Source organism: Festucalex cinctus, chromosome 19 (assembly GCF_051991245.1).
Source record: "Festucalex cinctus isolate MCC-2025b chromosome 19, RoL_Fcin_1.0, whole genome shotgun sequence".
Taxonomy (NCBI): Eukaryota; Metazoa; Chordata; class Actinopteri; order Syngnathiformes; family Syngnathidae; genus Festucalex; species Festucalex cinctus.
The window spans coordinates 8,291,725-8,317,754 of record NC_135429.1 but is presented as its reverse complement, the minus strand read 5'-3'; the positions used below and the strand labels follow the sequence as shown (position 1 = coordinate 8,317,754).

The 26,030-nt window shown below is 41.8% G+C and overlaps 1 protein-coding gene across 3 annotated transcripts in view; it reads left to right on the top strand.

Annotated features, from left to right (window-relative positions):
• Window positions 1–26,030, top strand: part of LOC144008085 (triple functional domain protein) — a 60,053-nt gene that overhangs the window by 2,746 nt on the left and 31,277 nt on the right. For all 3 annotated transcript variants that reach the window (XM_077508148.1, XM_077508147.1, XM_077508146.1), the window contains exons 2-10: window positions 9,876–9,926; window positions 16,857–16,931; window positions 19,418–19,532; window positions 20,495–20,687; window positions 22,372–22,476; window positions 23,387–23,583; window positions 23,723–23,981; window positions 25,269–25,391; window positions 25,636–25,827. In XM_077508148.1, the coding sequence (XP_077364274.1) occupies window positions 9,876–9,926; window positions 16,857–16,931; window positions 19,418–19,532; window positions 20,495–20,687; window positions 22,372–22,476; window positions 23,387–23,583; window positions 23,723–23,981; window positions 25,269–25,391; window positions 25,636–25,827 (1,310 nt within the window). The remainder of the gene's footprint in view (window positions 1–9,875; window positions 9,927–16,856; window positions 16,932–19,417; window positions 19,533–20,494; window positions 20,688–22,371; window positions 22,477–23,386; window positions 23,584–23,722; window positions 23,982–25,268; window positions 25,392–25,635; window positions 25,828–26,030) is intronic.

The following is a 26,030-nucleotide window of genomic DNA, read 5'->3' as shown; positions in this document are numbered from 1 at the left end:
AGTGTCACATGTGCCTCCTTTTGTGGTTACCACCAATAGATCCGGTGCTATTTTTAATTTGTAGGTTAGATACGATACATGATTATCAGCAGAGCCAAGTGTCAGACCTTTGTTAACTACAGGGCAGGCTATGTTCTAACTAACATTTCGACATCCTAAACATTCAATTTAGGTGATTCCAGTCTTATTCAAAGTCAAGTGGTCCTTTTAGGGTAAAAAAAAATAATAATAAAAAGATGGGGAAACTCTCATCCCCTAAAGGTTTTGTGATACCAATAAAAGCAATATGCAAAATTGTGAATCATTTTTGCAATATCTAGAGGTTGCTTAAGGCCTTTGAAATTTGAATGATTTTTCTATTTTTTAATTACGGGTTTTATTGAAATTGGACCATTTCAAATCCACACACCTGTGTACAATTTCAGGTTCCATTTCTGTGTAATTTGTAGGAATCTGATTCCGGGGAGTTAATTGCGCACATGTCTAGGGCAGAAACAGTCAAAACTTTGCAGTGATAGTTTTTCCACACGGAATAAGGTTACTGCTGACTCACGAACCACCATATGTAGAAATAAGACGGCATGGCGGCAAGCTGGTAGGAAAGAGTGTGCAAAAAAAACAAAAAACAGCAAGTGCCATTTGATGTCACTCACCAGGCTAGGCCACACGTTTTAAAGCCATACAAACTCAAGAGTTGTAGATTTTAGTAGGGATGCACGATAATGCTATTTTCAACCGATACCGATAAACCAATAATTTAGAGGTGCCGATGTTGATAACCGATAAGTAAGCCGATAATTGTTTGCAAAATTAACATGAATACAAATAAGCTTTCGAGTTCCTCTATGTCTAACAAATACATTGGAACATTGTATAAACTTTGCACAATGTTTCAATGTATGTAAAGCACCATGAAGCTGAATTTTATTGATATGAGCCACAACCACAACAGATGGACCAACGTGGCATGTCTATAATTATTGCTGGATTTCTTTATTATCCTCTTTATCTGTATGAAATCAAATTGCCGATAATTATCGGCAGATTTCTCTATTATCTGGTTTATCTGTTTGACGTCAAATTGATCGATAAGTGCTGATAATTATTGGCCACCGATATTGTCGTGCATCCCTAGATTTTAGTGTGGAACGCGACAGTGGTGACCACCAAGTGGGCAACACTAATGGCTGCGCAGTGCCTCACATGCACATTTTGTTGTTGAATAGTTTAATAATTAGCTAAGTCAGTTTTTATCTAGCATTAAGGCTGTTCTAAATTTGATTGAACAATCATGTACTAAATATGCCAGGCAGATGCTAACATTTGTTGGTTTAAACAAAGGTTAATTAATATGTTAGAATTAATATGCATGTTTTGAGCAATCCCAGATGGAGTTAAAAGCGCTAGTAGCGGAACCACTTGACTGTACCGTTTGCTTTGTACATCTAGTCCAAAGCTTTTGGAAGGCTAGCGTGTCACATACAAGCTCTCGTTTTGCACTCGCCGCTTCTTCCTCCATCCTGGGAATCTTGTTCAGACTTGCACAGTTTTGTGTGTCTCGCCACAGGCTACGTGCCCCTACATCCACATCTTCCTCCTTGTCATCCTTTTCCCTTGGCATCGCTGTTTGTCAATCCAACCTTGTCTGTTTTTGTGCGCTTCCTTCCTCTGTTATTCTTTTTGCATCGTGTCAGGACTATTCACGCTAATGCACAGTGACAAAATTAGAGAGAGGTCAAAAAGAAAAAGAGAAAATAAGCCTTCCCTCCTTCCATGCTGGAATTAGTTTGTTGGCTTCACTGCACAGAGACAGGGAGGTTTGTTGTGGCATTTTGTCAATCATCAACTTGTCCCACGCCGCAAAAGTCGCTCTTTGTGCCGATGACTTAAGTATTGATTCTGAACGTTTATTACAAGTCGGTAATGCAGGGTTTTATTGTGCAGTCGCCTCAAAGGATGAAATCCATATCATCCAGACTTCATGAATGAACATTTGGGGGCACCATGGCGCCCGTTCACAAGATGGCCGTGTACCGGATGCTTGAATGAGCGCCGCTGTGTGTTTGCGTGTTTAGCCAGCCGGCAGCTCAGGGATGGAAATTTGATCCGGAGCTTACATTTATGACTCAGGCCGATTCACCCAGGAAGAGGTTTGCACACACACACACGCATGCACGCCCACATTCCCAACGCTAATGGATATTGATCTCAGAGATGGAGACTGATTGAGGTTTCCCTTCAGGCTCAATGGAACAACGTCAGGAAAAAGTGGAGTTACACACTTAGATGAGCGTCCTAGTCCACAATTTGCTTAACTAGTTCTGCAGACATTTATTCCCAGCTCTTATCACAAGTTGGTAGGACACAATGACTGGTCATCCGGGTCAGGTTTACTTTGGCTTTGCAATGACGTATTTCAATGTCTGCAGTTGTTTGTGTAGCTTTCGACTTGAAGGGGAGAGAGTTTGATGTTCAACTCACTTTATCTGGCCATCCTAGTCTAGTATATTAATAACAGGGTTGACTGGACCCCTTAGTTCTCTACCAATATTAGCTCTTGGTCTTATGAAGACATTCTTGGACAATTCTACGCTTCCAACTTTGTTGGAAAAATTTGGGGAAGGCCCTTTTCTGTTCCAGCAGTTCCAGCTTGACACTGCCAACATCTTGTAGCTAATATCATCAGGGTCCCAAAAGCTTCTATCCATAGAGTGGATGTCATAAGGTAAACCAAGAGAGGCTTTTCTAATACATGCATCAACCCAGTAATAGTTTCCTGTGTGAAACACTCAAGATTTTAGTGGTGAAGGCCAATCTGGTAGGAAATTGTATTAGAGCTCATAAGCACTGACTGACCAACGGCGGTTGAATTATGCAGGTCTGTAAATGGTGACGTTGTCGTCGTATTCACATAGAGATGCAAGTGCTGACGCAAAGATTTTGGGCGCCGTCATGGTAACAAACGAGCAAAGGGGGAAAATGTTGTGATCTCACAGATTGGGTTCCATAGAAAAAAAAAAAAAAGCAGTAGGAAAAATTCGTCCCACATGCCTGGCTGCGCTGCACACTGTAATTATTCAATGAGAACACGATGAGCGAAGCCACGCAGCGAAATGAATGGCAGCGTTGCAGTCGCTGGGAGCCCAAAGCACGTATGACGTCAGTGTGAACCTTTTGGTGCACCTCAACAATGCAAGTCTTAACTAGAATAAAGTGCCGCAGATTAAATTACAGACATCAGTGTAAACTATTTGGTCTTTGCCGGATGTGTTCTACATCCCAATTTGAAGAATGGCATCGTAGCTCTTGTGTCAGGTAGTGTAAGCTCGTGTAGTGATATACACAGACCAATGAATTAGAGTGACTAATTTAGTAAGCTTGTCATTGTTATAACATTCTTCAGCGGAGTAGCATTATAAATTTTGTGTTGGTACAGTGTGGCCAGCACGGACAGCCTCTGTTGGAGGTGAGAGTTCATTGGATTACACACAAACCTAGTTTGTGTTTGTTCTTGTGTGGATTTCAGGAACTCAGGTGCTATCTTTGTGGAAGTTGGCGGAATGACGCACACAAAACTGCCGTCTGTGTCATCTTGATGACAAGGCACTATGTTAAAGTGAGGGGAGGAGTTTCATTTAGTCAGTCCATAGCAGTGTCTGATAGAAAGTAAATTAGTGCTTTACCTCCATCTTGTGGCATCTATAGTCGATTATAAACAATTTTCTGTGGTTGGTTGTCTGTGGTTGGTATGGAATGACGCCACACGTTATGTAGCTGAAATAGCTGTAACCATCCCACCAACACTGCCTGCAGTGAGAAAACACACATGCGGAGAGTTGACCAAATTTATTCCAACTGAACTGTGGCGAACTCAACTTTACCGCTTGGGGAACGCTTGACTTCATGTGACCCTGACACGAATCACAAAATCTTTGCATCTGTGCTGGGAATGGAAGCCACATCTTGAGTTTTAGTTAAGATAAGAAAATGATAAAATGGACTTTTCTTTTCCTGGTTCAATTATGTCTTGTGATCCTGGCATGTTGTGTGCCATTTCCTGATGGAAACATCAGTATATTAAGAAACAACTTACTCTTGTCTTGTCTTGTGTGTATATATATAAATGCAGTGATCATAATAAATTACACATTCTGAAAAGGTAGCTTTTTATGTAAAGAACAAGAAGGCTCTTGGAAAACATTCGGTCTTGAATGAGTCTGTTATTCACTGAGGAAGCTGTAGCACGCTGCGTTGTTTGGCAGATGTGTCATTAAAGTGTTTGTCTTGTTAGACTTTTCTTTTACCATCAACTAAACATCAGTACACTCGGCACACAGTCATGTACAAACCTCTTGTCTCCCTGTGGGTTTATTATGAAAGGGATCTGTCGTACCCTCATTTGCTAATTTCTCCAGCATGATAGCTAATTGGTGCAAGCTCAGGGTAAATTTGCTGCCAAAGCTGCTGCTCTGTTGCAAGAATTTGGAAGGAGAGAGTCGAGGGGCCGGAGAGAGAAATAGAAAAAAGGTGAGGAGGACAGGAGATAGGTGGGCACAGGTTGCAAGACGCTGTGACATCATGACTGGAGATAATCATTTCTCAGTGCATTCTTGTCACAGCAGCGTAAGCTAAAAAGCCTATGTGAGCCAACTGCCCCTGTTCAGTGCAGGTAGTTGTAGATTTTTTTTTCTTTGCACTTTACTCAAATGGGATACACGTTTAACTGAGAGGGTCTTAGAAAAAAAAGGCAATGAGGGAGTTAACCAAACTAGGACAGGCCCTGAAAGACCATTGTACTCCTTTTTACTGTGCTCTAATCTCTAGAGTGTTCAAAACTGCTGTCTCACGGTTGCCCTTTTCTTTCACTTTGCTTTTCCTTTTTGTCTCTGCCACTGACTACTTCGTACCTGTGACTTCCCTTAATCCAAGGACTGGAAGAAAAAGGATATCAGAGGGTCCCTGTTGTTGCCTGTGTCTTCTCTGGATTGTTCCTTGCATTTTCTGGTCACTTTCTGTTATTTGACAGCATTCTAATCTATATAAATGAGTCAAAAGCACACATCAGCAGCTTGTTCCTTTGCCATTAAGCAGTATGGTTTGGTTCAGTTCCGGTACGGCCCACAGTTTGCTGGCGTTGACCAAAGTAAAAGCTCCTTATCAGTTCTTAGCATCTCTGTTGGGGTATTAAATTGCATTGATGAGGAACCGAAAGGTAGACAACAGGATTGAAGTGCCGAAGGATGCAATTTACCCCCTTTTCATTATACAGCGCTTACTGTAATCTTGACAGGTCTTCTGGCTTTTCCATTGATGCTTAGATTGAAGCTTTTCCATCGTCAAAAGAAACAAGGTACAAGGGGATCCATGAATGTCGAGTTGTGACGTAAACCACTGCTTCTTTGCTCATTGGACATGGTGGTTTGCATATCCTGTTAATTGCCATGAATTAGGCTATTTTCAGAGATCCATGTTCTTCGTTAATCTTGTTTGTTAGCATCTCGTTAGGACCAATCCATTCAAAACAGTCTGGTTTTGGCAGCTTTTCCTCAATGGAAAACAGACTGCCAAATTGGAAAAGCAGCAAACTCTATTCTTCCAAAATTGATACTCTATATTTGGCATTAGTCCTCATCTCCAAGGACTCCATACCTGGGCTAAGTATAAAGCGAGGAGCAAGTTATGGTTGCATGAAATGAAAGTTGCCTGCGCTTGACAAGACCTAGCCTGTGTTTATTTTGCTTGTGAGTAGGCACAGTGTTGTGTTGTATTTAATGTTAGGCATTTGCTTGGAATGAAGAACAACTAGCTAGCTTGTAGATGAATGATTCATTTGTTTATGTGACAGCAACAAAAGTGTCTTATAAACTTCTGATACACTCTTGTAATAGTTGTCTGGGTTGTTTAGTGCTGGGGTTCTCGTCCCTTTTGGGTCAAGAGACCCCTTACAGGGGTCCCCACCATGCCACTCAATAGGTTTAACAAGAGAGGAAAGTCAAAGTTGCATTTTCAGTAGTAATTTTCAAAGATAAAACTTTGATGTTGGTCATGTTATGGATTTTATTCTGGAAATTGCTCTAAAAAAGTGGTAATCTATTCCTGTAATAGTAAGCAAATTCATTTGCTAACCTGGATTTAGCTCTTGTTAACATATGATGCTGTAACCACTTGAGAATGGGCAACATTCAGCATCACTTCAGGTTCAGTATTAACTGTTTGTTTTTGGCAGTTTCACAGCCTTGAGGCAATGCTTTCAGGTTTCTATCACCTCCATGCGTCCCAATTATATGTAAAAGTTGTTCTCAGATTTTTAGATGACATTCTTTGCTCGTTTGTATCTGCCCCCTGCAAGACTGCTTCAACAGTAGTATGCCATTAATAGCTTCTCTGCTTGACGTCTCATTTTAAATCAGTGTGACCAAGACAATAGGTATTCTCATATGAAAGGGGGCCGTTCTTGCCTGCCCGTGAGTCAAGCGATGAGTGTTTCTGCCGAGAAGGAGAAGGCAGGGGCCCATAGCAAGGGTGGTCTTGTGTTCATGTGGGCCGTGAAACAGAAACAAGCGAGCATTGGGGTACAAGAGGGAGCTGTTTGTGCGGCGCGTGCTCACTCTCAGGCTACACTACTGAGGTCTATGTGAGTTCATTGTATCTAACAGCACATTTCATAGACACGAGACGTCCGGTGTTTTATGAGATCAAGCCTGTTGGATTTTTATTTCTGCTTTGTCATTTCCTCAGTGGTTGTTGTAGAAGTGTGTGTATGATTGTGAGCTGTTAAAATTTTTCCAAGCAGTTTGGCGCAGTATTAATGCATGTAACGTGTGTGTATGCGGGTCTGCGTGTGTGGTTTGCATTCAAGCGCTCTAACGGCAGGAGCACTCTAGAAAAGCTTCCCTACTTGAGTGTGTGACCTCCATATCTATGCTCATGTGTTTTATCCATGTTTTGTCTGTTGTTTATATAGTGATGAAATGTGGGCAGCCGTGCATGTGGTTCAGCATTGCGTTGTTGTGCACTGTGGTTTAAGTGGATGTCTTGGATATTGCAAATATGTAAAGCATGTTTAGTCTTTTTGTGTATTCTCCTACGTGCCATCCCAGTCATTCTCAAGTTATCGCCGGCTTCCCTGAGAACCTAAACTGCTTGACTAATATCCACACTTAACCATACAGCGGTTTCATGCAAAGCTAACAGATGAAGCCTGTGCTATGCAGCTTTAAAGTAAACTATACCACGAGCTGTATGTTTGCGATTTGTTCTGTTTACCGCAATTGGCACTCATAATCATTGGCAAAATAAATAAATAAATCCTCATTGGCAAAATAAATAAATAAATCCTTGTACAAACTATAGTCTGTCTGGGAACATGTTGTGTGGACAGATGAGACCAAAATATAGGTTTTTGGCAATGCGCACCAGTGATTTATAGCAATGAAGTGAAACCTACACCGTACCGACAGTTAAGCATGTTGGAGAAAGGAGATCCATTATGTTGTGGTGAGTGTATCAACAGAAACAGGATATTAGAGGAATTAAAATAAATGATTGTGAATGACATAATAATTAAGTGGAAAATGTAGATCAAAGTGTTTATAGGCGCAAACAGCTGGGTGTTTTAATTTGGTAAGGGTATACTTGCCACTAGCTTGCAGCATGGGTCGGAGGCAATGTTGCATAAGAAGCTAAAAGGAGCTCAGTAATACTGATATATGCCTTGCCAAGGTGTAGTACACATAGTTGGTGTATCACACCTCAGCATGGCAGATGCCTCTGGAGCTTGAGGTTTTCCAATCAATCTCAGACAAACCTTCAAAACAAGCAATGTTGTCTTTGTTCGATGGCAACCATGTACGAGGTGCGTAAACAAAGTTCCAGGCCTGGTGTCACAAAAGATGTATTTGAAATGCAAAGTGGTTGCAAACTACAGCTTGTCCCCCACCAAGTATAATGTCCATTGAGTCACTTTTCCAGTATTCTCTTTCAAGGCTTCATGAAGACATCTTGATGTTGTCTACATATTCAAAACAGTTTGAGCTTGGAAAAGTGGGGAGAATAATTCACAAAGCCAGATCAGTTGAGTTGCTCCAGCATGGCTATGTTCTTTTTGTCAGGAACTGTCGGATGCTCAGGGCATTTTGAACAGCTGTGTTCATCATGAAGCAGCTACAAACTGCAAACATCTCTGCTGTCAGAGCGTAACTCCTTTGTAAACCAAACATATTATTACGGTCATTTTTCCAAGTTTGTCGGCCCATGGTTTTCTGCAGTCAGGTAACGCTGATTGCTACAATGTTTAGAGGCCTTTGTTCACCTACAAGTACAAAACAAAGTAAATGGAAGAGGAAGTACAACATGTTTTGAAGGGCAGTAATGTTGGCCAATGGGGATACTTAATTAAAATGTCAGCATTATGATAAAAATGTCAGCATTATGATAAAATATTATTATTGAGCTACACATTTAACTATACAAGCTGGAGAATTGGGAGAATCTATCTTTTAAAAAGTAAAAATTGTGGACTGAACAGGTTATTATTAGTCAATGGTCTCATATTTTACTTGATGTTGATGGTGATTAGAAACCGGATTGGACAGGAAGCAAGCTGAGGCTGAGTCACTTCAGCCAGAGCGTGTGCCCCACTGAATCAACCAGTTGACCCGCTTGACCAGTCACCATGTTTACATTTAGACTCCACGTGACACTGAGACTGAGACTGAGCACAGCTTCGCTTTGGTCACAGCAGCAGGAGCAAAGTATCTTGCTCATCTATATATAGACTGCATCAATGGGAGGATTGTTGTTGGGCACAGAGCCGATAAGCACTGTTGTCATGAGTTGTGTGAAAAAAGAAAAAACAAAAAAAACATTCACGACTGCGTGAATTTTCCCAGTTCATGGCGGAGGGAAGGGCATAATAACACTTTTGGAGGGGGGTAAGGTTTTTTGTTTTGTTTTGTTTTTTGTTATTTGATGAATCCCTCTCCTGGGATTGGTTGATGACCAGTCCATTCTCTCGCTGCGATAGGCTCCAGCTAACCCGCAATCCTAATGAGGAGAAGTGCTATAAAGTTGGCTGGATTGATGGATCTCTTGTTTAATACCAGTTTGTTTAAGTTGGTTGAATCAATTGAGACCTAAAGGATTTGGAAGCAATCAGAAATTCAGATTCAACTGGATTGCTGAGTTTAGGAGTTTCACACCGGAACATACAAGTAAATGATCGATAGCAGTTCCAGCCACATGTTAAGCTAAATGCTAAATAACGAAAAAAATAAAGCTAAATGCTGGACCATTTAGAACAATAGTTATTACTTTATTACTGTGTTAGCCAATGCAAGGCAGCTTTATTTATGTGGCACACAAGATAACTCGAACAGCATTTAAAGGAAAAGTACAACTTTTAAAGGCAAAAGCATTTTTGATGTTTAAGGAAAAAAAAACAGTTCACTTAAACTGCTAAATTGTTTTTTAATTTTAGATTTAAAAGCTTTCACCCTTGGGGCTAACTTCAATTCTGTTGGCATCTTATTCCATTTATTTGTGTGCAGCACAACAGCAAAATGCTGATGCACCATGTTTGCTTTGAACTTTGGGCTCCGCTAATTGACCCGAGCCGTTTGACCACAGAACCCATGTGGATTTATATTCCATGAGCATTTCTTTAATATTAGCATGGGTTCACAACAGACTACTGTCGGTTATGACTTGAGTACAATTTTTGAGTCGCTCCACTGCTGAAGTAATGGAACTCCTTTGTCCAGAGGTTGATGGATATATGACTGGATAGATAATCCTTAAGACAGTTTAATGAACTGGCCAGTATGACTAGAGGGTTGGTTACATGCTCATTTTCCTCTTTCTTCTGTTTCCTACAGATGGATCCCTCCCTAAAGAGCCAAAAGGAGATGTGTCCAGTCAGATTGCAGGTAAATTTGTTAGCCCTCCTCAAATGTGTCTATTTTATTAATTTACGGGAGGAGGTCAGGCCGCGTTCACAGTAATTTTTCACCACCACACTCACCTTGACTCTCTATGCCTCATTGTTGCCTCCCTTTTCTGATTGGGTGCCCGTCGCCGTAGCGACAGCAGCCTCTGTCACTCTTAGATTAGAGATGGATGTGCATCAGAATGGCCTTCGCATCTTTCTTTTTCAGCTCTCTGCTGTCCTTTTTGTGTTGGGGTTTTGATCGTCTGTGGGTTAATAATATATTTCTAAATTAATTTTCAATTTGTGTATACTAGGCCCTAAAGGATTAACACACTATGCAATGGTCCTCGTATTGGTTGTAAAAATAAATATATAAATAAATAGCAAACCCCCCCCCCCAAAGGACCAAACCTACATATAAAGGAGGCCAGTGAATTGGCAGGTTGCGCCAGAGCCTGGGGGGCAATGGTGGGGACGACTCCCATTGACAAATATGATGGAAACATGAATTCGATTGATACATGGCAGCACTGTGCAGTGCCTGTACGCTTCTCTTGGCAGTTGTAACACTATTTTTTTCTTGAGATTCGGATGCTTTCCAGCCATTACTAGAGATTTGTCAGGGATTAACTCTCCCCATCTGTTGGCCCGGCAATACTACTGGTCCAACTGGGTGAGGGATGAGAACGGGACAGTTATGTAATCATTGTTATACCTTCAAATCCATGCAGATGGGCTGCAAAGTGTCATTGCTAGTGCTTTTGTATTTACTTAGAGTGCAAATGTTGAAAGGCTCCAAAATACATCACAAATAGTGAAATGTCCCATTGACCAGTCTGTTTTGTAATGTAATGCCACTTTCACCTCCAGAGGGCGTATTTGTGTAGAGGACAATATCAGCGCAAAGGGCCAACATCCATGCACTGCATTGAATCTCCATTAGTCGCTTAACCATGCAGTCAGACTGTATTCATAATAAAATGACATTGTTAAAAATATTCTTTATTGTGGCTTCTTGCTGGATTGTCACAAAGAGATCCTGAGACTCTGACAAATGAACATTTGGCACAGATGAGCTGTCTTCCTCTGCCTTTTATCCCTGTCTTTTTTTTCTTCGTCTTATGGTCACTGTGGCAACCTTGGCCTGCTTCTCACTCGGTAAGCCTACCCTGCTATTAGAGGTCTCGACGGATGGATAGAACCGAACCAAAAGGCGGAGGTGAAGGAGGGACTTCTTGTCCTCTACCTCAAAGGCCGGCATTCATATATTTGAAGACGAAGAGTCGACTGAAAATGGGGTTAATTGCTCAGGTTTAGTGTTTGGCGTTAAACAGATGCATTTATGCATTTTTTTTTCTTTTTCTTTATATTGCTCCAATAAATGAACAATGTTATTGAGTCCACACTCCCTTCCTCAGCTGTTGAAGCGGGAACTTATTTTAATAGTGATATGATTTTTAGGAGCTGCTGTTGGAGAATTGTAGAGTTAAATGTATAGCAGTCTTTCTCCCCTACTAGTGGTATGAATAAGTGAGGCACGCCTCTTAAAGGGGAAGTCAACCTCAAACATTTCTTGACAATAATATGATATATGGGACCTCACTAATCTAAACATGACATTCTGATTAATATTATATTAATATTGCCAGCAAGTGGCAAAATGGCCACCTTCTGATACTAATCAAAACTTTGGGATTTTGCTGCTTAACTACCATTCCACTAACAGAATTCAATACCATATTTAGACTAGTGGGGTTGCATAGAACATAGTATTGTCAAGAATTTTTGAGGGGGTTAATTTCATCTTTAGCTGACTGGCTAACCCCAAGGCCCTTTTGCAACCACATAAAACAACTTCAGGATGATCTAGAACAAATTGGAGTAGAGCCAGGTCCTCTCACAGTCCAACATCAGTGCCGTTTGACCTCACACATCATTACACTTCTGGATAAATGGATTTTTAGAGAGTCCCAAAGACACGCTCCAAAATAGAGTTGAAAGTCTTCCCAGAATAGCAGAAGATTTTTTTTTAGAAGGTCTTTTAGGTTCATTGTTAGTAGTACTACAGCTGTTTCTGATCACAACAACCTATCGGAGCAGCCCTTTTGGTTTCCTGATGGGCAACTCCTTCTTGTAAACTGGAACAGTCCCGACGGATGATGAGGACATGCAGTCATTGGAATCTGGAGTCCTCCTAGCATGCTAATCCAAACCATATTTCCATAACTTCAAATGGAGATTCTGGGAACGTTGTAAAGAGCTGTTGGTATTATACACTATGAGAAGGCCAAGAACAGAGCTGCCAATGATAGGAATACTAATTCGGAGACACTATCATTTCCACGTTACCATGTGTATAATAGGAGTAGATCACAATCAACACTGGTTCATGTGGTTTCCCAACGAGCCAATTAGGATGTAGGTTAGGATTGCAGGTCATGGATGCCCTATTCCTGTCTACTCCACCCCAGCTCAGAGAATTCCTAGTATTCCCACACATCACTCCGTCAGGAATGTTTGGCACGCAGTCAACGCGTGAACTTGGCCGCTATGTGGGGGGACGCACATGTGCAACCGTTCTGGTTTCTCTTGCCCCGCAACAGCTGGGCCGGAGGAGCTATTACGCGATTACACCGTTTGTGATCACTCTTCAACCCAGACAGCCAAGCTCATTTTGTGGTATGATGGGAACTATAACCCTCCCTCCCTTGACCCGTCCCCATCTGTCCCGGTCTGGGCAGCCGTCGCCTTCTGTCTTTCTCCCCCAAGCAAAACACTCAGGAGGTATTTGTCACATAGTCGTCTTGGGGTGGTGTTGACTAATCTGCTTTGTTGTATCAAGCCCATCTAATGCCCACTTGACCTTTTGGAGCCCCCCACAAGGCACCATTGAAGAGTGTGCAGGCCTTGTTTGATGTTTCCTGACACGTCCGACTCACAAAAAGCGTGACCTCCAACATGGCCGCACTGGCTGTTCCGTAAGATGCGAAGGACGATGGACATCTCTAGAATTTCACACGCATCCTTTTGCCCTTTCTCAATGTGGGGCGTAGTCACATATCCATTTCGCCACTGCCCACTTTATGTATCCAAACAACAATTCAAGCATAGATCCTGGCACACACACACGTCCCCAAACATTTTGGGAATAACTTGTAATGAACGTACAATTAATCGATGGATCTGCCTTTAATTCTCAGCAACAAGGTAACAGCAGCCTTTTGTCAATGAATTCAATGATTTATTTCCTCCAAGATAAAAATGTAAACCTAGTTCACATAAATTGATTGCTGCTTTCTCTGTTGTTTAACTTTTAGATGGACCTTAATTATTAACAGGGGTGTAGGGCTGGGTTTAAAAGAATCGAATAATCAATATGGAATCAATTTTCTTTTAAAGCCTGATCTCTCTTTTTCCCATAAATTCTTAAGAAAATAGAATGTTGAAGGCCAATTATTTGTATCTTACTGTTTTCATGAAATGTACTGTTCACATGAATTTAAATGTATTTTCTTTGATTTAGGAAATAGCTGATTGCACTTTAAGACAATTCAGAATCGTTAATTTATATTTACAATTATTGAATTATCCATCCATCCATCCATTTTCTTGACCGCTTATTCCTCACAAGGGTCCAGGGGGGTGCTGGCGCCTATCTCAGCTGGCTCTGGGCAATAGGCGGGGGACACCCTGGACTGGTTGCCAGCCAATCGCAGGGCACACAGAGACAAACAACCATCCACACTCACAAGCACACCTTGGGACAATTCGGAGCGCACAATTAACCTGCCATGCATGTCTTTGGAATGTGGGAGGAGACCGGAGTACCCGGAGAAGACCCACGCGGGCACGGGGAGAAGATGCAAACTCCACCCAGGAAGGCCGGAGCCTGGACTCGAACCCGAGTCCTCAGAACTGGGAGGCAGGCGTGCTAACCACTCTTCACCGCCCTCAATTATTGAATTAGATTATGAATTTTTTTTTTGTCATCCTTGCCGAGGTCAATGTTTGTGTAACACTTAAGTGGTTAGAACACGTGCTACTTTCATGAATAAACAAAATCATTTGATCAGTTACTGCTTCCGCAAAATTTACTTCTGAATTTAATATTTGTGGCGTTTTTATCATGTACTTGACAGTAATCGATGTCGGATTGAATTGAAGTGAATCGAATCAGAAAAAAAATCAAAATTGAATCGAACTGAACTCTTGTTACTCAAAATCGAATGGATTGATGAAATTAGAATCGATACCCAGCCCTTTGTCACAATGACGGACTTCCGTTCTTGTGGTGGCGAGGTAACACACATTATACGTAAATCAGAACGGGGCATCTATCATTGAAGAAGCGCTTGTCAGAACAATGGATTCTGTGATAGCAATAGTGTGTTTATGCATTCAGTTAGTCATTTGCATGCTGTAATGAGAAAAGCTAACAAATTAAAGAAGTTGCAACCTTGGGATACTCTGCCAATGCAGTTGTCATAAAGTGTTGCGGGCTCAGCTTTTGCCGTTTCTTCCAAAATCCCAGCAGAGCACAAATGTTGTCCCAGCTCTCATGCATAGGTTTTCTCTGTCAGCCTCAAGTCTTCATGCTAAGCAGCTTGTCAGGATGCATAAATGCCGTGCAGGCATGTTATAATTACAAGCCGACCCTACCCATTCAGGATTACCTCCCGCAACCTGTCCTGACCAAAATACAGCACAGATGAACGGCTTGGTCTGTTTACACCATGTACTCGACACCGAAAGGCGCCGTGTCTGCTCAGAAATGTTTGCCCTGGCTTTTCCACGGGAATGTTTAGAAGGGAGAAAATCGCACAGTTTTGGTTGTCTCCTGGATTGGAATATCTTTGCCAAGGAATGCCAGGATTAGGTGCAGCTGCTGTGGCTGTGCCCACAGCGGTCCAGGATCGGTCAGTCACAAGTGCCGATGTTAACGTCGGACGCCATCTTCCCGTCTTTTTCCGAATTGCAATTATTTGTGGATGAAGTGGAAGTTCAGGATGGCTTGCTGGACGATTGCGCGCACACGACACAAATCGGTTGTCATGTGTGCGACAGGTACTAAACGAATGGTTTTGGAGCGTGTCTTTTTACTGCCGCTTCATTACCTATTACCGCCGCGTGTGTGCTTTTGTGTTTGTATGTGTGCGTGTGTAGCTGTGACCAGGCCGCGCTTTATTTAGCTACTGTGCTACTTTCTCCGATCCCGTGATACCGTCGAACAGGATAAGCGATGTATGGAGGTGCCTAAAGTTAGCTTTTGTGTTTTGCCCATGTCCTGCTTAATTAATTGTCTTGCTAAACATAGAAAATATCTTGTTGCTGGAACAGTTTAGGGCAGTAAGTACTGTGTCAGAGATTCTTTGAAAGACTGCAGTTAAAAGTTGCTTGTGCTCTCTGTGGAGGTTCATATTGCAAAACTGCAACGGAAATGAAACCATAATTCCTCAACTGCCTTAAACACAAAATGTGGATTATTTGTCATAGTGCAAGACAATCCATGGTTTAAATCAAATCCAAGGGTTATTGAATTCATGACCAACTCCATGCTTTTACATGAACATTCATTTTTGTATTGCTGCGAGTGATGGATTGTGTGTTTACCGGAAAAGGTGGGCCTATAAATCGCCATTTACGTTCACCTTGTCTTTTTTCCCTGCAATCATCTTGTCAGTATTGCAACGCTTCATTGACCTTTCAATAATCCCCGCGCTTGGTGGCAGCCTGCCAGTCAGTCTGCACATCAAAGATGGTCCTTTTCATCCGAAGATGACTCACTCAGCGGCGAAAAGACGCTGACGTCGTTGCCATCAATCGCTGACATTCTCCCATATTACACGTTCCCTCACACTTTTCCCCCTTAACACGCACGCCTCTTAACTGCTGCTAATTTAGCATGACTCAGCAGCGGATAAAGTACCCAGCTTTCTGGGATAGTAATGACTACATAACGTTAATAAACGTTCACACTAAAAATATCTATTCTCTCATGCATAATGGAGCTAATGTGTCTTATCATCTTGACTCCTGCTCATCTGAAAATGGGAGGATTGGTCTCTGGGCGTCCCTCCATCCCGTCTCATTGATCACCTGTTCAGAAGTGCAAGCTGTCTCTTTGCGGGAGCGCTGTGGGAAAATGTACTGGATCATAGCGATTTGTCTTTGTGGCACCCTGAGGGGATGACAGCAGCACAGTGGCCAACCAAAATAAACACACTCATTCTCGACCACAACCACTTTTGTATTATTTACGGGTACATTGTAATATGCACTATGAAGAATACATACAGTAACTACAGTCCCTTCCAAAAGTATTGCAACAGTAAGGTTTTTTTGTTTTTGCTCTCTGTCAACAGTCATGAGATACAAGTTGATGTTCACATAAGGGCTTTTTGTTGTTGACGTTACTGCTGGGTTGGGATTTGCAGTCGTTCCATTTCATCTTCTATTTATTTCAGAAACAACAGCATGTGATACACAACATTACTTTTATGCTGTTAAACATATGGGGTTGTTTTAAGACCGGAAGAAGACACTTGCAAATGCTGAACATTGTATAATTTATGTTCCATGGTTACATCACTCTGAGGTGTTGTTTTTTAAAGGTCGATCTTGAGCCTATCCTAATAAAATAAAATAAAATATATATATATATATATATATATATATATATATATATAAAAAAAAATTTTTATTTATTTTTATTTTTTTTTATGTATCTACACCATTGATTGCCAGCCACTATCAGGTGTACACTATAGACTCAAACTATGTTCTTTCGTAATCTGCCATCAAGGATGAAAAAGGCACTTTTTACCAGTTGGGAAAGAAACATGCAAATGGACGTTCCATTTTAATAAGATAAAAGAGCTTTCTGTCATCCAGCAAGAATAGGTGTCTTCATTTTCTCTTATCTTTTCAGGTTTTCGGAGAAATGAGGACATGAGAGCGATGGAGGTGCTTCCCATCCTTAAAGAAAAAGTTGCGTTCTTGTCAGGTAAGGACGTGCGCGCCTGCGGGGGGGCTGTTAACGTCTTCCTGGTGACAATTGTAGGACACAGTGTGCATTACAGTGGTAATTGTCACTTGTACACCCAACATTTCATGTAACGTAACATTATTAACATACAATGATGAGCTGAAGGCATACTTTTAAAATTGGAGCTTCCACTCTATTATATGCTCAAGACTCAATAGTTGTACCCTTGCCTTGACCCCGCCTGCATGCATGAATGCAAACCTCCCCCACCGGTTGTCTCGGCAGCATCAGCACGGCTGCGCAGTGTCTTTGTTGCCCCCCCGCCATGCTTCACACACACGAGCGCACACGCTTGTCTCGTGCCAGGGAAAAACTGCAGGAGCTTTTTGAGATGGAGTGATGAGAATAATAACGAATGTTAGTACAACATTATTACCAACGCCAATGTCTGTGTCCCGGTGGGCCGGTGTGTTTCCATTTTCCTATGTGTGTATTTCCGTGTATCTTTGTGTGTGTATCTGCATGCGAATCTTTGTGTGAATTGTGACCGTAGCAAATATGAAGAAACAAATACAATTTTTTTCTTCTTCTTTGCACTCTCGGCTTTGGGAAGGTCAAACAGAATAGCAATGACAGTCACGATGACTCAGACAAACACACTGATATCCAGAGAGGGAACGCGGGAGAGACGGGGCGGCGTTGCCATAGCGACGACGTATTGTCAGCAACGGCATCCCCGAGTAGTAATTGGCTTCATGTTGAAGAAAGGGGACAAAAAAAAAGAGAGAGCACAGGTGAAAATGGGGTAAAATGAGCCAAGTTATTATATCTGTCTCTGCTAATAATCAGCCTTTTGTTGCTGCTGGATTTTCTCCTGCGTGCTTGCTGCACGCCGCCTTGACTGATTAATTTGTGGGCTGAGCACATTCATCTCGTGCTTACAAGCACAGCACCTCCATATGCTGCTTCCATTTCACTAGCAAAATGGTAATTGACATTCTATATTCTCAATCTTAAGTTATTGTGATGCAATATAATGGAAATTCCTCCTGGCGGCCCGTCTTCCGCAAACGGTAAATTGTGGTTTTAGGCAGCGTGTGGTGTAAGAGTGGAAGCAGCAGGAAGTCAGTCAGCATACCGAGAAGTTACAGCCGGTTGCCCGCATGCTCACTGTGACCGCTTCTTCTCGTTTATTACTCCCCGCAGCACAACTGATCTACTGACTGAAATGTAGAAGAAAAACACCCCTGTTAACACATAAAGTACTGCATACTGTCACGTTGTGGTCATTGTTAGATGCTGCGATGGGACATTCTCGTCCTCTAGATTGACATTGCACGACGAAATCTACGCTGCCGTGATGCATCGCTGAATTGTCCCCAAAAAGATGGGGACACTTTCCTGTTTGTGATAAAGGTGCCGCAACAGCTGTGTGGTGAATCAAAACAGAAAGATGTTGAATCTGGTTTTAAGCCATGTGGCAGATGTGCGCAGATGTTATTAACTCATTCACTCGCAGCCATTTTCATTGAAGCAATCCCGTTCGCTCCTGGATTTTGACTGATTTTGCAAGGCCCACAGAATTTTGTGTACTATTGCTATAAAAACATGGAACCTACCAAAATAAAAAGCTAGTTTCTTCTTTCGTCAGGTAAAAATATATATTATTATATTATTATATTGCTATCTGTTTCCGTTTTGCAGCAATTACCATAAGAATATAGCTAAGTTTTATCATCATTCACAAATCTGTTTAGAATTGTTGGGAAACAGCTTGTTTCCAACATGGCCCTTGTTGATCTCTTATACTCTGCTGCCATCTGTTGGCCGTTTATGTAATTAATACCATTGCTTTACCCGTTCTCTGCAATTCAGATGCTGCATCAAAGCTTTCTGTATGCTCTAGCATAAAAAAAACAAACAAAGAATGTATAAATACGTCTTTGGGACACTTAAAATTTTTTGAATAGAGCGTATTTATAGGTTTTTGGAAGAAAATGAATTAAAGGTAGAGTAGAGTTCCCAAATGTGATGCACTATTCACTGCCTTCTATCTATTACAACCACCTACCTCACTAATTAATATTCAGTGTGGCCTAAAGTATTGGGCCATAATTGCCACTGAATCACCAATTACAGTATAATATGGTCAAAAGTATTGGAACACATGACCACTGATATGTATACATATTGACAAAGGTACCAGGCGGCACCTCATTAAGTGGTAAATATGCTATACTATTTATTATGGACCATCATATTAGGTAGCCTTTAGAGATATAATGTTGAAACCAAAAATCCCAATACCATTGACGCAAACTAGTTGTCTTTTAAATGGGAACATTTAGAAACGTGACAGGACAGATGAGCTCAGAGTGTTACCAGACGATTCAATGGAAACTATGTTATATGGGCAAAAGTAGTGGGACATGAGCTTGTTCCTTGTAGATGATCCCCCCACAATATAATGATTTTTTGTGTGTGTGTGGGGGTGTGTGTCTTAGGTGGCAGGGACCGACGCGGTGGTCCAGTTTTAACCTTCCCGTCGCGCAGCAACCACGACAGAATACGAACGGACGACCTGAGAAGACTGATCGCCTACCTTGCCGGCATTCCCAGGTCAGAATCTGATTTTGCCCCCCTTTTTGAGGAAAAAAAAAATATGCACATGCTTGCCCAAATCAAGTACGTGTGCAAGTGTACACGTGAAAGTGCTGAGTGGAGCATGTGATGGGTGAGAGGGGACAAGCGAGAGTGAGAGAGAAGGAAATTATTCAAGAGCCCGTAAGCTTGCTGCATCTTTTTTTTTTTTTTTTTTATTTCTTGGCTGCCAAAAAATCAGTTGTCGAGACACGCGGAGGGACGTGAGGGAAAGCCTGGATGGATATCGGAGCATGAGCGAGTGAAGGGAAGAAGGGATCCACTAGGAGAAAGCAGAAAGGAGGGGGGCGGATTTAAAACCCACAGAGATGGAACGCGCATGTGTGAGCTCGTGTGTGTGTGTGTGTTTGAGGAAGCAAAACAAAACGTCGCAGTAGCTGAGGCAGTGCAGCAGTGATACTTACTGTGGAGCAGTTCTCACCTCGCAGGTAAATCCCCCCCCCCCCATTCATTTCCATTCCATCATTCAAATAAAATGTGTAATTTTAAAATATTTTAAAATCAGCGTTCATGCCATCATTTTCCAAAGTCTGTTCATATTCTGCGGCCGTACGTTTTGTTCTGTTCTATTTTAGGAACATGATCTCGTGTTGGACGACTATTCAAATCTCATGGAAGTAGTTTTAGTGGTTCAGAAATAGTTCACATCACAGAAGATGCACAAATGTACACTGATTTATTTTTATTTTTTGTTTGTTTTCTTAAATTGTGTGATGGTTTGAGTTGTAACAGGTTTCGCCGTGTATGTGTGGGCGGTTGTGCGTGTGTGGGATCCATGTTTTGACTGCGTAGGCTTGTGACGCTATAGAAATCTGCGTCACCTCATGGATTTTTCCCCTCCTTCCCCCCCACCTCTCCATCATCCTATCTGTCATCTGTCCCCTCTTTCTGGATTACCTCCAACCTGCGCCCGCCTCCAGCGAGGAGGTCTGTAAACATGGCTTCACGGTCATCGTGGACATGCGCGGCTCCAAGTGGGACAGCATCAAGCCTCTGCTGAAGATCCTGCAGGAGTCGTTCCCGTCTTGCATCCACGTCGCGCTCATCATCAAGCCTGACAACTTCTGGCAAAAGCAGAGGACCAATTTCGGCAGCTCTAAGTTTGAATTTGAGGTAGGGTCTTTGGACTGAAATGACAACTCTATTTTGTTGTTGCTGTTGTTGGCGTTAAAGTGAATCTATATCACACTTTATTTTTCAAGCCCACACAATATCGGGGATTTTAAGCGTTAATTTTTTTCATGAGGTTTTTATGTTGTGCTGCAACATGTCCAGCAGCACTGAGGTCTACTGAAAGAGATGCAGTGAAATTAAGTGCACAAGTACTAAGCTGCAGTAATTGTTCCCATAGTGAGAATTTTGAAACGCATGTTGTCGACGTTTTTTTTTTTTTTTGTTTTTAATCCCACTGAGATTACTACCACGGCTGTCCATCATTCTTTGATTGTCGCTATTCGTGGCCCAGCCTGGTTTGTATCCCCACACAAATAGCAGAGGATTCTTAAGGAAAAACTAGGCTTGAGCAATTCACTGAAATTCAATTACAATTTCAATTATTACACTCCATAATCGTAAACAAAAGATTCATAAAACTAATTTTGAATTGTTTAAATTGATATATTTGCACTTTTTTTTTAAATTTATTTTAAAATGACTAATAAACCTTGTTTGGTCCAAAAGTAACTTTCATCATTACAATAAATGTGTTTGTCTGAACATTTTTTACGTTTATACATTTTCTTGTACCAAAAAAACAAAAAAACAAACGATTGTCCTCATCGTGATTGCAATTATTAACAAATGAATCGTGATTAATATTTTCTTCCTAATTGAGCAGCCCTAGCCAAAATGTGCTTGAAGCTAATGCTAAATGCTCTTCTTGATTAAGCTTTGGTAGAAGTTTGTTCTGCTTGTAATTGCAGTTCATTCAGTTGATTATAGCTATTTCGCTGTTCCAAGTTCTCACATCATCCAACAACAACAAAAATAAACCTCTTGTTGTTCACTGGCACACACTGACTGAAATACTGTTGTCGCACATCCGTATCGATTATTTCAGTGGCAAAGTCGCACGCAAGCTGCCAACACTGTAAACTTTCACTCCCTCGGCCCACCCTTATTCCCTCCATCAGCCTTGACAGTAATGAATGTATGAATTCTGTGTGTGATTAAAAAAAAATAAATAAATAAATAAATAAAGGCTGATTTCCTCCCTCACATGCTCTCAAATCAATTAACCTGGCAACAATAGCCACAACACAATGGCGTAATCCCCCCCCTCGCTTGCATCGGTCGGTCTTCAGCGAGCCATGTAGCCTCACTTCTCTGCCCATGTGTGTGGGGGTGTTGTGCGGCGTAGGAGGCTTTGCAGAAAACGCGTCGAGATGCTCAAGGCTTCTCCTGGCTCTCGTGTGCGCAAAAAATGTGATGTTGTCAGATGCGATTGTTGCCTTGTAAGCTGTTATATTGTACTTGGAGATGATCATGGGGTCGTTGGTTAGAAGCCGCTCTGTGTTTCTGGCTGACATAATTGGAGAAAGACCAAGTGTTCAAGTCAACTGCTAAATGCTTAATGAGTTGGCCCCATGTGCTGCGGAGATTAGTGAAGAGTCTCACTAATTCTGCTCCATTCGAATCCCGTGTTGCTAGTTTTCGTGTGGTAAATGTTGAGCTCAAGTGCGCTAATTAAAAAGTTCTCAATAGAGAGGATTAGACGACACAATTTACACCCATTTAACTGAAACGATCGTAAATCCGCTCCGACTCTGTTTCGATCCTTCTCCGTCTTTTTCCCCAGACCACCATGGTGTCCCTCGAGGGTCTGACAAAGGTGGTAGACCCCTCCCAGCTGACGTCTGACTTCGACGGCAGCCTGGACTATAACCATGAAGAGTGGATTGAGGTGAGAAGCCTTATTCGCCTCCCTTTCAACCAGGTTATTGCTAGAGGTGAGAGTGAGTCACGTTACAACCTTCAAGTTTCAAGCAAGTCCCACATTACTGTGGCAAAAATCAAACAAGTCGAGTCCCTGATAAATTTTAGTCAAGTCATACGATCTTGCTCAGTCTAGTGTTAATTTTATCAGACATTTTTAATTATCCCATTTTTTAGTTCATTTTAGTCGACTAAAATCTCAACAAAAACTGTCAACATTTGTAATGTTGAACACTTTGGATCTAAAACTATTTCACAAACAATTTTGTCTCATCTTTTTGATGAAAAACAACACACACAATTACAGTATATCAACAAGTGGCTTCTATAGCCAAGATAGCTACAAGCTAGTAAATTAGCCAGCATTAGTTAGTGGTCGGATTAACAGGATTGTTGGAACGTTATAGCCGCTGGATTAATGTACAGTCACAGATTAGCAAAGACAAAATTTTACTAAATCATATAATTTCCGTCTCACTTTTTTTCATTACAAAAATGTCAATAGATTTTAGTCCAGATTTTATTTAAGTGAAGTATATTTTCATCTAATCTTCATTAGATGATGAAAGTCAATACTGATTTAGTCTGTTATTGTTTATTAATTAGGGTTTTGGGCTAGTCCAGTCTGTTTTAGTCCGGTGAAAATTGTGTGTTGACGAAATTATTTTTGTCTAGTTTTCGTTGACCAAATTAACACTAGCTGAGTCACGCATTAGCCACATTGTACTCTGCATCTCTACTTTTTACAAGCACTTTTTTCAGTTTTTCAGCACGTTAAGTCTGGAGTCCTAAAATCACTGACTCCAACTTGACTTTAAGTCAAGTGATACGACTCGAGTTTTTGCTCCCTGGACTGATGTTGTTGGCTTCCCGACCAGGTCCGCGTGGCGTTTGAGGAATTTTCCGGTCACGCCACACAGATGCTTGCCCGGCTGGAGGAGATGCAGGAAACGGTGTCACGTAAAGACTTCCCCCAGGACCTGGAGGGAGCACGTCGGATGATCGAAGAGCACGCCACGCTAAAGAAGAAGGTCATCAAAGCGCCCATAGAGGAGCTAGACACGGAGGGACAGAGGTAGCCATGTTCAACAAGATGTATGACATTAGGCCAGATTGAAATCCATTTCCTAGTTTCTTGTCTCCCTTTGTTCATAAACGTCAATCCTGATAACAACACAATTGTTTTAAAAATGGCGCCATTGTGCACTCTCCAGGCTACTTCAGCGGATCCAGAGCAGCGAGCCCTCGTCCAACCGCAACGGCAGCAGCGGCGGCAGTAGCGGCACGAGCAGTAGCGGCGGAAATAGCGGCGGGGTGTGCAACGCCGACACCCAGGGCCTGGTGCCGCGCATCACCCAGCTGCTGGACAAGCTGCACTCCACCCGGCAGCACCTCCACCAGGCCTGGCACGTTCGCAAGCTGCAGCTGGACCAGTGCTTCCAGCTCCGCCTCTTCGAGCAGGACGCGGAGAAGGTGGGTCGGCCGGGAGTTGAGGGGGGTGCGAGCGGTGATGCGGTGGTAATTCGGAACAACAGCGGCCGATCACTGCGGGGCACGCAATATAAACACAACCTAATTATAGCCGCATTGAATTGATTTCCACTGTGTGTGCTGAGTACATCAATTCAGGCCAGCTTTTGCTGGGCAACAAAAATGTAAAAAAAATATTAAGACATAAATTTCGCTGAAACATAAGTTTCCTTTGGAACAAAAAAGATTTGTATTAGTTATGTTAAAATAAAAAAAAGTCCAAATATATACATTTAAACAACTCAAACGTAGTATTATTAATCATATTTTATTTTTGTTTACGATTGGCAATTTTGTGATTGTAGAATGTAATAATTGAATTTTGATTAATTGCACAACTCTACACTGAAGTCCCTACACGCAGCTTGGGAGATGAAGGATATGCTGAAGTCAAGTGCTTACGAGGAGTGGCTGGTGTAGGATGCCCATGCCTACTTTAAACACAATTAATCTTATTAAAACACACAACACAATTCTTATTATGAAGTTTCTCCAATATAAATGAAAGCAGTGTATTCCTCATCTCCCCTGAGGGTGGCAGTTAAACATTATGCAAACACCAAAATGCCTACTTAATTTTGTAGTTAGCTTAATGCTAACATGTAATGCAAACTGCTATATGCAGGCTAGCGGAAATTAGCATTGGACTTTAGGACACATGGAGCAGCAGCACGTACAAAAAGAACTTTTAATATTATCCACAGGCATACAGTATTCTGGCTGCTATGTGGCAACAACAAATATTACTGGCGTTAATAGTTGAATTGTTGACCATCTCTGCATCTTTTTGCTCTTCTCATAGTGGAGCTTGAAATTTAAACTGTGGGTTGGCACGAGCTGATTCACTGTGCATACTTGACAACTGATAAAAGCCACTGCACAGAAGAAGACAGAATGAGGCAAAATTACGAGATCAATCTCGAAGTGAACAAAATTAGAAAAAAAAAAAAAATCAGGTTGCAGTACCACAGAAAGCTGCTGTCTTGGATACACTGCAGTAGCAGGAGCTTGTTGCTAGGACACCGTAGGCCACCAGTTGTTCTCTGGAAGAGGCTACACTTAATAGATTCATTTTTCTGAGTGCTGACCTGGAAAGATGACAGCTCCACAATGGCTGCAGTTCACCAACGCACCTGGTTTTCCACCTGGTTCACGATAAAGTAAAAAAAAAAAAAAAAAAAAAAAAAAAAAAAAAAAAAATCTGCTCTCTTCCCCTGTCATGTACTGCAGATGTTTGACTGGATCATGCACAACAAGGGTTTGTTCCTGGCAGGCTACACTGAGATTGGCAACAACCACCCGCACGCTGTGGAGCTGCAAACCCAACACAACCACTTTGCTATGAACTGCATGGTAAGACCGTACGCATACTTACTATGCATTCCCGTTACCAGCATGCTATTCATGTCCAGTTTGGAAGTTAAACCAGAGCTGCCTCTGTTTGCACCGACTTTGTTTTAGTCCTGATTTTCACTCCGTATTATATAAGCATTATGAAACAAGCGAGCCTCTGGAGATTCTCTCCACACTTGAGAAATGAAGGTCATGCACAAGTCGAGCCGTAGAAGTTGTTTCAGTGAATCTGTCTACTTGGCAGAATGTCTACGTGAACATCAACCGCATCATGTCGGTGGGCAACCGGCTGCTGGAGTCGGGCCACTACGCCTCCCATCAAATCAAGCAGATCTCTAGCCAGCTGGAGCAGGAGTGGAAGGCCTTTGCCGCCGCGCTGGACGAGCGCAGCACGTTGCTGGAGATGTCTGCCAGTTTTCACCAGAAGTGTGACCAGGTTTGGGAAACACATACATTATAGTAATATTATTGCAGATAACATGAACACTACAGAAACAGGGCTTAAAAAAAACAAAGGGGAAAGAGGAACATATTAGGCAAAAAATAGTCTGCCAGGAACAGTAGAAAATACTTTATTTAAAGAAATAAAAATAGCTATCCTCAAAAAAAAAATCCCTCCACATTGCCTTATTGTTTTCA